This window comes from Salvelinus namaycush, chromosome 32, assembly GCF_016432855.1.
Source record: "Salvelinus namaycush isolate Seneca chromosome 32, SaNama_1.0, whole genome shotgun sequence".
Classification (NCBI taxonomy): domain Eukaryota; kingdom Metazoa; phylum Chordata; class Actinopteri; order Salmoniformes; family Salmonidae; genus Salvelinus; species Salvelinus namaycush.
In genome coordinates, this window is record NC_052338.1 from 24971994 (window position 1) to 24987990 (window position 15997).

The following is a 15997-nucleotide window of genomic DNA, read 5'->3' on the forward strand; positions in this document are numbered from 1 at the left end:
TTAGTGACAGTGCTACATTTCAACTCCCTCCTTCTGTCTCTCTCCTCTCCTTCTCTCCCTTCCCCTCCTCTCTTTCTCCCCACTCTCGCTCCCTCCTTATCTCCATCTATCACTCTGTCACTCCCACATTCTCTCTCCCTCCCTGTCTCTCTCTCTCCCCCTCTCGCTACAGGAGGTTCTGGAGCTGGCCTTCTCCGTCCTCTACGAGTCAGACGAGTATTTAAACTTCATCGCTCCAGACAAGCATGAGGTAAGCACTGAGCAGATGGCACAGTCACCCAGCCAATGACAGGATTCAGAGATGGACTGAGAGGAAGTCAATGGAGGTTGTCCATTCTACAGCACGACGTGGAACACTTAATGTTAATACACTGATGTAAGGTTGTGTGTGTCTGTGTGTCTGTGTGTGTGTACTCATCCTCTCCTGTCTCTCCTCAGTACTGTGTGTGGACGGACGGTCTGAACGCCCTCCTGGGAAAGGAGATGACCAGTGACTTCACCAAGTCAGACATGGACACCCTGCTCTCCATGGAGATGAAGCTCCGCCTCCTCGATCTGGAGAACATCCAGATTCCAGAGGCCCCTCCCCCAATTCCCAAGGAGCCTAGCAACTATGACTTTGTTTATGACTGCAACTAACTAACCAACCGATCAAAATCCCCTAGCTACTGTACTGGACCTACCAACTCTCTCTTTCCTAAAACGGCAACTGGAAAAAAGAAAAAGAAACTAATGACGATGAAAATTATGAGTGACAGAAAAAGGATTCTATTGAACTAGTTTCCTTACTTCTTGCTATACTTGCTAAACTTTCTTTTTGAATTAAAGGGTGCGATTTAATACGTTTGCGGCGCTTAATGACTCTTTGCGGCACTAGGTGGCCCACTGACTGAATCATCACGTCACCATGGAGGACAAACCAGGAAGCATCCATATGGGTCCTTTGGGTCCTAAACATTCTCAACATTCTCTAAATGTTGTTGTTTGGTCATCGCTCTCCAAGATGTCTTCACAGTCTTCTCACCTCAACCCTGCGCACTCTTCTCTCCTCCTTCACTGAAGAATCTGCCATTTGCTTGGGGTTTGTTGTAGAAACTCTCTTTGATAAACGCTTGGTTGTCCTTTTTCGTTTTGTTGATTTTCTACAGACTGTTGGATGAGAGGTGTGGCGTTTTTATAAAAATATAAAGAAGTGCTGGGGACGTTAGTCTTTAGTTCTCCAACGTTCTTTGTGCGTTCAAAATGGCACCCTATTTCCTAAATAGTGCACTACTTTTAGTGCACTATATAGGGAATAAAGTAGCGCACTATATAGGGAATAGGGTGCCATTTCAGAAGCAGGCTCAGTCTCCCATTCACGCTTACGTGGCAGCTAATGTCTCTGAGAGGAAGAAAGGATCAAGTGTATTTAAGATGTTGAAGTGTGTATTAATACTTTTCTCCCTGGTATCTTTCTGCATACTTCACATACTGTGTAGACTGTTACAATACGTGTGTCATTCTAAAACCTGACACTGTTATACAATACGGGAAACTGCCTCTGAAGTTCCTGAAATCTTCTATCCTATATCACGGCTGCTTTGACCATGCTGTATACCCAAACAAACACAACTGTAATACATGCTTGCTCAGACATACACATCTCTCTTTCCTCCAACTTGATACCGTTCGATCAGGCTCGATTACGACTGCTGTAACTTTTCAAAGCAATATTGAGCAACAAAAAAAATAATGTTAAGCTGATGGTGTAATTTAGTGATATTTGTGATGCTGCCAAGTAGTCAGTATTGGGGACGTTTGCGTTTTTAGTAAAGGGAAGTTGTTCTCTGTTTGTTTTCAAGAACTATGTGGCCGTCAATTTGGAGGTTCATGGAAATGTAATTTAAAAGCAAATCATGAGTCAACATTTTTAATATGATTTATTATTTTCCCTATTTAATACCTTCAGATGTTCGTCTCTAGGTCTGAAAGCCCCTCAACCTGCTGTTTACATTAAAGATTTAAGGAAACTGACCTCTTGTTGCATTGTCCGTGTCTTTATCTACACTGAACAAAAATATAAACACAACGTGCTACAATTTCACTGAGTTATAGTTCATATAAAGAAATCAGTCAATAAAAATTAATTAATTAATTAGGTTCTAATCTATGAATTTCATATGACTGGGACTATAAATATGCATCTGTTGGTCACAGATACCTTAAAAAATAAATAATTGAACTGGAACACGCTGTCATACACTACTGTGACCCAGAGCATCCCAAATGTGCTCAGTGGGGGACATGTCTAGTGAGTATGCAAGCCGTGGAAGAACTGAGACACATTTTAAGCTTCCAGGAATTGTGTACCGATCCTTGCGACATGGGGCTGTGCATTTTAGTGCTGAAACATGAGGTGATAGGGGCGGATGAATGGTACAACAATGGGCCTCGGGGTCTCTGCATTCCAATTGCCATCGATAAAATGCAATTGTGTTCATTGTCCGTAGCTTATTCCTGCCCATATCATAACCCCACCGCCACCATGGGGCACTCCGTTCACAACGTTGACATCAGCAAACCGCTCGACTCACACAACGCCAGCCAGGTAGAGTTGAAACTGGGATTAATCCGTGAAGAGCACACTTCTCCAGCATGCCAGTGGCCATCGAAGGTGAGCATTTGCCCACTGAAGTCGGTTATGACGTCGAACTGTAGTCAGGTAAAGACCCTGTTCAGGTTGACGAGTATGCAGATGAGCTTCCCTGAGTTTCTGACAATTTGTGCAAAAATTCTTCAATTGTGCAAACCCACATCTTCATCAGCTATCCGGGTGGCTCGTGTCAGACAATCCCGCAGGTGATGAAGCCAGATGTGGAGGTCCTGGCCTGGCGTGGTTACATGTGGTCTGCGGTTGTGAGGCCGGTTAGACGCACTGACAAATTCTCTAAAACAACATTGGAGGGAGCTTAATGCAGAGAAATGAACATTCAATTATCTGGCAACCGCTCTGGTGAACATTCCTGCAGTCAGCAAACCAATTGCACGCTCCCTAAAAACTTGAGACATCTGTGGCGTTGTGTGACAACTGCACATTTTAGAGTGGCCTTGTATTGTCCCCAGCACAAGGTGCACCTGTGTAATGACCATGCTGTTAAATCAGCTTTTTGATATGCCACACCTGTCAGGTGGATGGATTATCTTGGCAAAGGATAAATGCTCACTAACAGGGATGTAAACACATTTGTGAGAAAATAATTGAGAGACGTAAGCTTTTTGTGAGTATGGAACATTTCTGGGATCTTTTATTTCAGCTTATTAAACATGGGACCAACACTTTACATGTTGTGTTTATATTTTTGTTCAGTGTAGTATGAGCTGGTTATAATATATTTGGTCCATGCCACCAAATCTGTCACAGAAGATACTCATACTGCAACATTTATTGTTCATATGGCTTTCTATACAGTTGATTTTGAAGAATTGGTGAGACTTCTCTATGTACTGTACGTGGCAGTCTCTTGGATCAGAGTTCTTCCACAGACGAGAGCGAGACGGAAAGAGAGAGTGAGATGAGCGGCAGTGACGCCCTGGTCTCGCTGCCTGGTTGTACATACTCTGCTGTGTTTGGGCATATTTATTATTATCTTATCTTTACACAGGTGACAGTGGTTCTTTCTCCCTCTCCACGCTGAACTCTCCCCCATACACACACTCGCTTTTCTGTGGGGGAATCTCTGTGGCTCGACCCAATGGAGTCTGTCTGGACAATGTTCCATTCTGTCCATAGACTCCTGAGGGAAGACTGTTCATTTGTTAATGGAAGATGATTTCCCTGGTCATTTTCATATAGTTTGATATTTGTCAGCATTCAACATCTCGCTCACACACACACACACACACACACACACACACACACACACACACACACACACACACACACACACACACACACACACACAGTTTATATTTAAGCAGCAGGTCACCCCGGAATACACTCCATTTGTCCCTGTACTGTGGTGCTGGCCTGATCAGGCCTGTTGGGCTGTTAAGTGGATTAGTCACAGTGGCTGATGGCTCTGATGTGCCTCTGGTAATATGTGGATAATAGAGGGACAGAGTGCCCTCCTCCCTCCCACCTCTTCCTCCTGTGCCACCCTCCCTCATTCTCTTGTTTTTTCTCTGTCTCACTCGCTATCGATCAAATCAAATTGTATTTGTCACATACACATGGTTAGCAGATGTTAATGCGAGTGTAGCGAAATGCTTGTGCTTCTAGTTCTGACAATGCAGTAATATCTAACAAGTAAATCTAACAAATTCACAACAACTACCTTATACACACAAATGTAAAGGAATGAATAAGAATATGTACATATAAATATATGGATGAGCAATGGTCGTGCAGCATAGGCAAGATGCAGTAGATGGTATAGAGCAGTATATACATATGAGATGAGTGATGTAGGATATGTAAACATTAATAAAGTGGCATTACTTAAGGTGAATAGTGATACCTTTATTAAGTCCATTTATTAGTGTTTAGAGATTTGAGTCTGTATGTTGACAGCAGCCTCTCTATGTTAGTGATGGCTGTTTAACAGTCTGATGGCCTTGAGATAGAAGCTGTTTTTCAGTCTCTGGGTCCCAGCTTGATGCACCTGTACTGACCTCGCCTTCTGGATGGTAGCGGGGTGAACAGGCAGTGGCTCGGGTGGTTGTTGTCCTTGATCTTTTTGGCTTTCCTGTGACATCGGGTGTTGTAGGTGTCCTGGAGGGCAGGTAGTTTGCCCCCCGGTGAAGTGTTGTGCAGACCGCACTACCGCCTGGAGAGCCTTGCGGTTGAGGGTGGTGAAGTTACCGTACCAGGCAGTGATACAGCCCGACAGGATGCTCTCGATTGTGCATCTGTAAAAGTTTGAGTGTTTTGGGTGACAAGCCAAATTTCTTCAGCCTCCTGAGGTTGAAGAGGCACTGTTGTGGGGGTGCTCCCTCTGCTGTTTCCTGAAGTCCACGATCATCTCCTTTGTTTTGTTGACGTTGAGTGAGAGGTTATTTTCCTGACACCACACTCCCACAGCCCTCCTCCCTGTAGGCTGTCTCGTCATCGTTGGTAATCAAGCCTACCACTGTAGTGTTGTCTGCAAACTTGATGATTGAATTGGAAGCGTGCATGGCCACGCAGTCATGGGTGAACAGGGAGTACAGGAGAGGGCTGAGAACGCACCCTTGTGGGGCCACTCTATTGTCCTCAAAGCGATGAAAGAAGTTGTTTAAATTGTTTGGGAGCAAGGCGTCGATGTCCGCGACGGGGCTGGATTTCTTTTTGTAATCCGTGATTGTCTGTAGACCCTGCCACATAGGTCTTGTCTTTGAGCTGTTGAATTGCGACTCTACTTTGTCTCTATACTGACGCTTTGCTTGTTTGATTGCCTTGCGGAGAGAATAGCTGCACTGTTTGTATTCGGTCATGTTTCCAGTCTCCTTGCCATGATTAAAAGCGGTGGATCGCGCTTTCAGTTTTGCGCGAATGCTGCAATCAATCCACGGTTTCTGGTTAGGAGATGTTTTAATAGTCACAGTGGGTACGACATCTCTGATGCACTTGCTAATTAACTTGCTCACCTAGTCAGCATATACATCAATGTTGTTGTCTGAGACTATCCGGAACATATCTCAGTCCACGTGATCGAAGCAATCCTGAAGCGTGGAATCCGATTGGTGAGACCAGCGTTGTATTGACCTGAGCACGGGCGTTTCCTGTTTTAGTTTCTGTCTATAGGCTGGGAGCAACAAAATGGAGTCATGGTCAGATTTGCCGAAGGCAGGGCGGGGGAGAGCCTTGTATACATCGCGGAAGATAGAGTAGCAATGATCCAGAATGCTAGCAGCCCGTGTCGCGCATTCGATATGCTGATAGAATTTAGGAAGTCTCGTTCTCAGGTTAGCTTTGTTAAAATCCCCGGCTACAATAAATGCAGCCTCGGGATGTATGGTTTCCAGTTTACATAGAGTCTAGTGAAGTTCTTTCAGGGCCGACGAGGTATCTGCTTGGGAGGGGGGGACATACACGGCTGTGACTATAATCGAAGAGAATTCTCTTGAACGATAATGCGGTCGGCATTTGATTGTAAGGAATTCTAGGTCAGGTGAACAAAAGGACTTAAGTTCCTATATGTTGTTGTGATTACACCATGAGTCGTTAATCATAAGGCATACACCTCGCCCTTCTTCTTAACAGAGAGATGTTTGTTTCTGTCGGCGCGATGCATGAAGAAACCGGGTGGCTGTACCGACTCTGATAACGTATCCCGAGTGAGCCATGTTTCCGTGAAACAGAGAATGTTACAATCTCTGATGTCTCTCTGGAAGGCAACTCGTGCCCTAATTTCGTCCACCTTGTTATCTTGAAATTGGCGAGTAATATGCTCGGGAGCGGTGGATGGTGTGCTCGCCTTCTGAGTCTGACCAGCAGGCCGTTCCGTCTGCCTCTCCTGCGGCGACCGCGTTGTTTTGGGTCGGGCCTCTGGGATAAGATCCCATGTCCAGGGTGGAGGTCCGAACAAAGGATCCGCTTCGGGAAAGTCATATTCCTGGTCGTAATGGTGGTAAGTTGTTATCGCTTTTATATCCAATAATTCTTCTCGGCTGTATGTAATAACACTTGAGATTTCCTGGGCTAACAATGTAAGAGATAATACATAAAATAATACATAAAAAAACTAATAACTGCATAATTTCCCAATGACCTGAAGCGAGGCGTCCATCTCTGTTGGCGCCATCTTGCTATGTTCTCTCTCGTTCTCTCTCATTCTCGTTCTCTCTCAATTTCAAGTTAAGGGGATTTATTGGCAGGGGAAACATATGTTTACATTTCCAAATCAAGTGAAATAGATAATAAACAAAAGTGAAATAAACAATAAAAAAATTAACAGTAAACATTACACTCAAAAGTTCCAAAATAATACATGTAATTATATCTATATACAGTGTTGTAATGATGTGCAAATAGTTAAAGTGCAAAAGGGAAAATAAAAAATAAATAAATGAGGTTGTATTTACAATGGTGTTTGTTCTTCACTGGTTGCCCTTTTCTTGTGGGAACAGGTCACAAATCTTGCTGCTGTGATGCCACACTGTGGTATTTCACCCAATAGATATGGGAGTTTATCAAAATTGGATTTGTTTTCGAATTTTTGGTGTAATCTGAGGGAAATATGCGTCTCTATGGTCATACATTTTGCAGGAGGTTAGGAAGTGCAGCTCACTTTCCCCCTCATTTTGTGGGCAGTGTGCACATAGCCTGTCTTCTCTTGAGAACCAGGTCTGCCTTCGGCGGCCTTTCTCAATAGCAATGCTCACTGAGTCTGTACATAGTCAAAGCTTTCCTTAATTTTGGGTCAGTCACAGTGGTCAGGTATTCTGCCACTGTGTACTCTCTGTTTAGCGCCAAATAGCATTCTAGTTTGCTCTGTTTTTTTGTCAATTCTTTCTCTCTCTCGCTCTCTCTATGCTTTGCCTCAGGAGCTCAGACAGGTCATGGCTCTCCCAGGATGTTATTGCTTTTCAGTGAAGTTGCAATAATGATCTTATAAAACAATATTTGTTTCACCAAGTGTCAAAGGTTACTAATACACAATACAATGCATTTAATCTGTACCTTACAAATTGCCAGACTTGTCAGAAGGCAAAAATCCCTACTCTGTGTCATAGTCTGAAGTGCAGCAAAAATAGTTGTTCAAAAACTCAAAATTGAGCGATCAGAAATCTATGACATGCCAAATTAGTACTAAAACACACTTATCCCCAGACACTGAAAGGAGATATTGTGAGTGCACCCTGGCCTCACCTGTGAGTGAAGCCTTTGCTCATCTCGTCTGAAGTTGTGAGCGGTCGTGCTGTGTGTGAAAGCTGCTAAAGGGCTCAGCACAGCCGGGGGCAGCTACTCTCCCCTTAAAGCAGGCAACACTAATCAAATCTGATTAAGGGTGGCACGGATGTGATGGGAAACACTTTTCTCCGTAGCACGCTCACTAACCTCTCTCACTACACCTAGGGTACATCCCAATTATCTATCTTGCCTCCTGAAGTGTACACTCGTTCATTACATCCCAGAAATGTACAAATACTGGATTGGTATTGGCACAGGTGAGAGGGAGTTTTAATTTGCCAGTAATTTCCTTTCAAATCCATGAAGGGAAGTGAACAAGTGCACCCTTCAAGAAGAAGGAGGTATCATTGGGGCACACTCTGACAGGCAGGGAGAGGTGCCCAGAATGGCCAAAAACAACCAAACCCTGGAAAACACATTTCTACTGCCTGTAATTTCTATTTAATACTACTCTGCCATCCCCTGGGCTTTATTGACTAACTGCCATTCTACTTTAGTCATTTGACAAATCTGGAAACATTAAAGTAGGGGCGCCCTGGGCCTAAGTTCCACAACACTTTTCTTCTTCGACTGCCATTGTTTCTAATTGAGTTTTTCTACCTCAGCGTGTACGTTCGCTTTGATGATTTACTTCTTAACACATTTGATAAATTCTGTCTTCTCATTGGAGAGATTATTTGTTATTGATGTTGATACCACGGCCGGCTCCATTCTTAGCTCTCCCTCCAATCACTATTTTGGTTGAGGGCACCAATCTTGGAGTAATGTGGAACATGTTCTCAGTTATGGTTTGGAATCTTTTTTAAACAGTAACTCAACAACCTAGATTCTGAAGCTATACAGTGTTATCAATACATGATATTCAAAATCAATGACTCAAAATCAAATCAATCAAGTCAAAAAATGTATGTACCGATCCCAACCGCTGTGGCCGTAGGGCAGCAGAATTAACAGGGCCAAATGATTTCATTATCAGAGAGAGGAAGCTTATCTTTTTTAAGAGAATCAGGATACAGAGATAGTATTCGATCTACACCCTCAGTGTTATTTATTTCCTAATTATCCATCTCAAATGATCTACCTGGAGGGATGCAATACTGTCCCTAGAATAAATAACATGATTGTTGGGAATACTAAAATAAGTTAAAAAGTACATTTGTGCACAGGACCTGAGTCTGGAGCTGAATGTTGCACATAGTCTGGTGTGTGGGTGCCAAGACGTCTATTGAAGACATTGGTTGAAATATTCCTCCCAGTATGTAGGCCTAGTTTATTTGGTCTTCCTCTTTTTCTTAGCATTGGTCAATTGGGGAATAATATTAAAGATACACTATGCAGAAATCACTCTGCCATTTCCTGGTTGTTGAAATTCTAATAGTTTGCCTCATTTCAGTTTGTAACAAAACAACCAAGTATAGGGTAGAGATTCATTGTTCCATATTTTCCATAACCAAAAACATTGTATTTTCAGTTGTTTGAAGCTTGTGCACAAAACCAAAAGTAGAAGATGCAAAAATTTAACTTAAGCACGGGAAGCATAGAAATAGAGCACATAGAACAGATCTATAATTTCTTAAGACTTGCTTTCAATGGGAATGATAGATCTAACTCATATTTCGATGTGAATATGGTTGGGTTACTCAAAAAGTTACACATTGCAGCTTTAACAGTTTAGGCCTACTTATAAAGCTCACTCAAACAACCAACTCAAAGGCTCAATAAGTGTTTTACCACTCAGATTCTTTGTTATAATCTCAAGCCATTCTAACCTGATCACACACGCACACCAACGTGTGTTCTCGTCTTCAAAGCTTCAAAGGAGTCTCAGGCGAAGACGTGAGTCTTCTCTTTATTTATAGCCTGTTTGATTGTCTGCCTGGGAGACATTTTGAATCTGTCACACAGTATTTCTTCAGTGTGTCAGGGAGTATGCCTGTCATAAAGGTAACAATTTTAAAATAGTCTCAGGCTCTGTCTGTCTGTCTGTGTGTTTCTGTCTGTCTCTGCTATTCTGGAATCGCTTCTCCGCCTTTTCCCAGCAGTCATGTTACACGGGTTTGTTGTTTTGTATTCAGTTTGTTTTATTCCTCAGGAACTAATTCAATGAGTGTTGCTTATTGATGCTGGGAAATAGACCAGGCACTTTAACAAAGCCTGCTTTTGGGATTACTTTGAAAAAGCTTGGCTCTGTGGGGGAGGAGGAGGAGGCTTCTCGTGACAAACGAACAACATCGCCCTGGGCGCTGTTTTTTGGATCACAGGGTTTATTTAGCTAAATTAACCAATTTTTAAAGCTGTCGTTCGCCCCTCTGTTTGTTCTCTTCCATCTGACAGAATTGTGTCCTATGTGAGGGGGAGAGGGACGGAGGGAGAGAGAGAAATTCTATGGCCTCGGCCACAGATGTTGTCTTAGTCCGTAGCGGTATACAGTCGGGAGGATTGAATGAACAAAGATTGATTTGGACACACAAAGCAGCCCAGTGAACTTGTGGGTACATCTATTCCTCTGTTCTCATTTGAACCAGAATCCACCACCTTCACGGGACAGAACAGTCTACATTCAGTGTCACAGGGACCCCTTTTTAGGGAGGGGTGTATTTATTTGTTGCCATAGGGCAGAGAGAAATATTAGCAGTTTTATAGCTAATCTCATGCTATTTTGCAATGAGGATGAGGGGAAATGTTGCCGTTTTAGAGTTAATTTCCTGCTATTCTACACATTTTTCCATAAAACAGAGAATTTAGCTGTTTTAAATCTAAGTTCCTGTAATTAAAAAAAATATCATGGTTTATGACGTGTTCACGTCGAAAACCGCAATTATAATTTTTTTCATTACAGGAAATTAGCTTTAAAACTGCTAAATGAGTGTGTGTTTACCAAAGACGGTAACGTGAAGAACAACATGACCTGCACCAAAGTCAGATTAGGATACAGGCCAAGGACTAGATAGTGTATTTTTACCTGGAGTTTTTCCTTATAGTAGGTTACTAGTTTCACCACTTTTAGTCTTGAAACCTTTGGTTGTTTACTACGCTACCTTTCTCACTCTGTTTAGCACATGGCCTCACATGTGGGGTTAAGGCTTAAGAGGGTGTGAACGATGCTGAATGAGTCTAGATAAAGAAGAGCTCTCCAGTAGGTGTACCAAAACATTTTCTCAAAAGTGAGGTTACAAGTTTATGAACTTTCAAGCATAATTACTTTCCCATTGTTCCTCAAATGCAGTGTATGATATATCGTTTTGTAGCTCTAAGTCTACTTTTATCCAATGTAAAAAAAATAAAAAAATAAAAAGAAATGTTGCTATATAAGACCGAATAGGTCTAGGTCGGTCACATATGCTATCTGGGGGGCAAGACCTCCAGGGGGTCCCCAAAGTTCATGGTCCCCCCTGCTTTGTGGGCGGGCGGTACTACGCCAGTGCCTCCATTTATACATCCGTGTCACACAGAACAAAAAAGGCCAGGTGATCTATCTCAGACAGCTCTTCAGCACGTGTCTAGCCTCTCTCTCTCTCTCTGCAGCTCTGGTGGTGGGTTAGCAGTCTCTCTCGCGCGCGCGGGTTAGCCCATGTGTGGCTGGCGCTGCAGTGGCTGCACTGACAAAAGGCTATATACTGCAGTCATAGTCTACTGTGCCAACATGTAGGACGATGAGCGATTTTCCAGCAGCAATACTGTAGTCAGCTCATAGCTACAGCCCAGAGAAAAGGCCAAAGAAAGAACAGAAGTGAACCAAAGTCTCTGAGAGGAAAAGAAAAGAGCTAGAGGGCATAGAAAGTACTGTAACAGCTAATCAGAAGAGCTTTGAGACATCTTCAGTCACAGCAGCAGAAGCATAACCCTGAGACTACGTTGGCAGACACTTCACAGAGCACTTTGGACACCTCCTTGAGAGTTTTGTTTCTTACCTGTCAGGCAGTGTCGTCTGAGGCTGCTCCAGTTAACTTTAAATCATGGCGATGATTTAAGCTTTGAGCTCTCTAGACCTAAGGCCTAAATTCAATCCAGCTGTCGATCCGTGTTATGGGCCGATTCAGACAGGAAATGTATGCCTTCCCTACACACTTGTCAGTAGTTGGTATTCAGACTTATGCAGGTGGGTAACGGGCTTTGCAAGTGCGTGGTTACGTTGCGGGCACTGAATAAATGTAATTCAAGCGATGATAACCCTTCAACTTGCTGGCCAACAGATTTTCTCGTCAGCAGCAACGACGTTAGGATGAAACAGTCAGAGGTCACCAAGTGCAACATAGCTTCGGCATGTAATTTAGCTAGAAAGATGTGTTGGCATCGAGTTGTCTCTGGCCCCATCCCAATTAGGGGGAGTGATGAGCTTTACAGAAGACTCGCACAACTCAATTGAAAAGTGTATTCAGCCCCTCCCAAAAGATAGAATTTGTAGATAACTGGCCCTCTTTCTGGGACTCAACCACAAACAGGACCAAGCCTGGCCTGCTGAGGAGTAACGGACTCCATCTTAGCTAGAGGGGTGCTCTGATTTTATCTATCAACATAGACAGGGCTCTAACTCCTCTAGCTTCACAATGAGATAGGTGCAGGCCAGGAAACAGGTTGTTAGCCAGCCTGCCAGCTTAGTGGAGTCTGCCCCTAGCACAGTCACAGTTTAGATGTTTTCTTTAATGAGTCTGACATGAAGTATATACTGTTGCTCCCAGACCAGGCCCAAATCCCCGCTATTCACATGAAGAAAATACAGAGACAAAGGGGGCGCAGATCCGAGTGCCTTGTGAGAATTCGTTGGTGAGTGGGTAACCTACCACTACCATCCGTTCTATTGGCCAATGTGCAATCACTGGAGAATAAACTGGATGAGTTCCGTTCGAGACTATCCTACCAACAGGATATTAAAAACTGTAATATCTTTTCACCGAGTCTTGGCTGAACGACGACACATAATATACAGCTGGCTGGAATTTCCGTGCATCGGCAAGACAAAACTGCTACCTCCAGTAAGACTAGGGGTGGTGGTGTGTGTCTTTGTCAAAAACAGCTAGTGCGCGATGTCTAATATTAAGGAAGTCTAAGCAAACAAAAATGCTCATCCAGAAGAGGTGCTCCTAGTGGCAGGGGACTTTAATGCAGGCAAACTTAAATCCATTTTACCTCATTTCTACCAGCATGTCACATGTGCAACCAGAGGGGGAAAAAAACTCTAGACCACCATTACTCCACACACAGAAACAAGTACAAAGCTCTCTCCCGCCCTCCATTTGGCAAATCTGACCATAACTCTATCCTCCTGATTCCTTCTTACAAGCAAAAACTAATGCAGGAATTACCAGTGACTTGCTCAATATGGAAGTGGTCAGATGAGGCAGATGCTACGCTAAAGGACTGTTTTGCTAACACAGACTGGAATATGTTCCGGGATTCATCCAATGACATTGAGGAGTATACCTACTCAGTCACTGGCTTCATCAAAAAGTGCATTGATGATGTCGTCCCCACAGTGACCGTACGTACATATCCCAACCAGAAGCCATGGATCACAGGAAACATCCGCACCAAGCTAAAAGCTAGAGCTGCCGCTTTCAAGGAGCGGGACACTAATCCGGACGCTTATAAGAAATCCTGCTATGCCCTCAGACGAACCATCAAAAAGGCAAAGCATCAATACAGGACTAAGATTGAATCCTACTACACTGGCTCTGACACTTGCAAACTATTGAGTACTACAAAGGAAATCCCAGCCGCGAGCTGCCCAGTGACGCGAGCCTACCAGACGGACTAAATGCCTTTTATGCCCACTTTGAGGCAAGCAACACTAAAGCATGCATGAGAGCACCAGCTGTTCCGGTCAACATTCACAAGGCTGTGGGGTCATATGTGTTACCAGGATGTGTACTCCGTGTACTGACCAACTGGCAAGTGTCTTCACTGATATTTTCAACCTCTCCCTGACCGAGTCTGTAATAGCTACATGTTTCAAGCAGACCACCATAGTTCCTGTGTCCAAGTAAAGGTAACCTGCCTAAATGACTACCGCCCCGTAGCACTCACGTCGGTAGCCATGAAGTGCTTTGAAAGGCTGGTCATGGCTCACATCAACAACATCCTCCCGTAAACCCTAGACCCACTCCAATTCGCATACCGCCCCAACAGATCCACAGATGACGCAATTGCACTCCACACTGCCCTTCCCCACCTGGACAAAAGGAACACCTATGTGAGAACATTGTTCATTAACTACAGCTCAGCGTTCAACACCATAGTGCCCACAAAGATCATCACTAAGCTATGGACCCTGGGACTAAACACCTCACTCTTGCAACTGGATCCTGGACTTCTGCCACAGTAATCCTCAACACGGGGCCCCTCAGGGGTGCATGCTTAGTCCCCTCCTGTACTCCATGTTCACCCACAACTGTGTGGCTAAGCACGATTCACCATCATTAAGTTTGCTGACGACACAATGGAGGTAGGCCAAGCCTCCTGCCATCCAGGACCTCTATACTAGGCGGTGTCAGAGGAAGGCCCAAAAAATGTACAAAGACTACAGTCACCCAAGTCATAGACTGTTCTCTCTGCTACCATATGGCAAGGGGTACCGGAGCGCCAAGTCCAGGTCCAAAAGGCTCCTTAACAGCTTCTACCCATAAGCTATAAGATTGCTGAACAATGAATCAAATAGCCACCCGTAATATTTACATTGACACCCCCCACACACTGCTGCTACTTTCTGTTTATTATCTATGCATAGTCACTTTACCCCTACCTACATGCACAAATTACATTTAGTTTATTTCGGAAATATTTTCTTAACTGCATTTTGGTTAGCGCTTGTAAATAAGAATTTACCGGTAAGGTCTACCTGTTGTATTCAGCGCATGTGACAAATACAACTTTGCATAATACCCTAGATGCAGTCGCACCGCTAAAAACTAAAAATCATTTGTCACAAGAAACTAGCAAAGGAGCAAATGACAGACACCTCTTTGAATATACGTATTTCTCCAAAACTCAGTTGTCCTGAGTCTGCACAGAACTACCAGGACCTCGGATCAATGGAGACACAAGTTTCTTAATCCTGTATCGTTCAACACATTCACAAAAATAATAATGGCCTCTAAACCTTCCAGCGGCCTACTGAACCCTGTTCTAACTAAACTACTGAAAGAGTTACTTCCTGTGCTTGGCCCTCCTATGTTGAACATAATACATGTCTCCCTATCCTCCGGATGTGTGTCAAATTTACTAAAATCTGAATCTTTGTCTAAAAATAATGCAGAAAAGCTCATCCATGCTTTTGTCACTTCAAGATTAGACTACTGTAATGCTATACTCTCCAGCTACCTGGATAAAGCGCTAGAATCCTGACTATAACCCCAAAATGTGATCATATTACTCCAGTGCTAGCCTCTGGCTTCCTGATAAGGCTAGGGCTGATTTCAAGGTTTTACTACTAACCTACAAAGCATTACATGGACTTGCTCCTACCTAGCTCTCCAATTTGGTCCTGTTGTACATGCCTACACGTACGCTACGGTCACAAGACGCAGGCCTCATTGTTCCTAGAATTTCTAAGCAAACAGCTAGAGACAGGGATTTCTCCTATAGAGCTCCATCTTTATGGAATGGTCTGCCGATCCATGTAAGAAACGCAGTCTTGGTCTCAGCCTTTGACTTTACTGACGACTCATCTATCTCTTCAGTAGGTGCTATGATTGAGTGTAGTCTGACCCAGGGGTGTGAAGGTGAAGGGCACTGGAGTGACGAACCACCCTTGCGGTCTTTGACTGGCCGGCTACCCTCTACACTGGCATTCTCTGCCTCTGACCCTATTACCAGGGTTGAGTCACTGGCTTACTGGTGCTCTTCTATGCCGTCCCAAGGAGGGGTGCATCACGTCTTGCCAGGCTTTTTTCGCTATATTCGACTTGAGTGGGTTGAGTCACTGACGTTATGTTGCGCCCTCTCAGGCTCGTGTGGTGGGGGAGATCTTTTTGGGCTATACATTGTCTCAGGGTAGTAAGTTGGTGGTCTGTTGATATCCCTCTGGTGGTGTGGGTGCTGTGGCAAAGTGGGTGGGGTTACAGTGCATTCTGAAAGTATACAGACATTTTCCACATTTTTTTACATTACAGCCTTATTCTAAAATGTATT

At 43.8% G+C, this 15997-nt stretch overlaps 1 protein-coding gene across 2 annotated transcripts in view; it reads left to right on the forward strand.

Moving 5' to 3' along the window:
- elmo1 (engulfment and cell motility 1 (ced-12 homolog, C. elegans)) overlaps positions 1 to 1901 on the forward strand; it is a 216818-nt gene extending 214917 nt beyond the window's left edge. For both annotated transcript variants that reach the window (XM_038972332.1, XM_038972331.1), the window contains exons 21-22: positions 173 to 250; positions 439 to 1901. In XM_038972332.1, coding sequence (XP_038828260.1) covers positions 173 to 250; positions 439 to 639 — 279 coding nt within the window. In that variant the 3' untranslated portion in view covers positions 640 to 1901. The remainder of the gene's footprint in view (positions 1 to 172; positions 251 to 438) is intronic.
- Positions 1902 to 15997: the final 14096 nt, after the last annotated feature.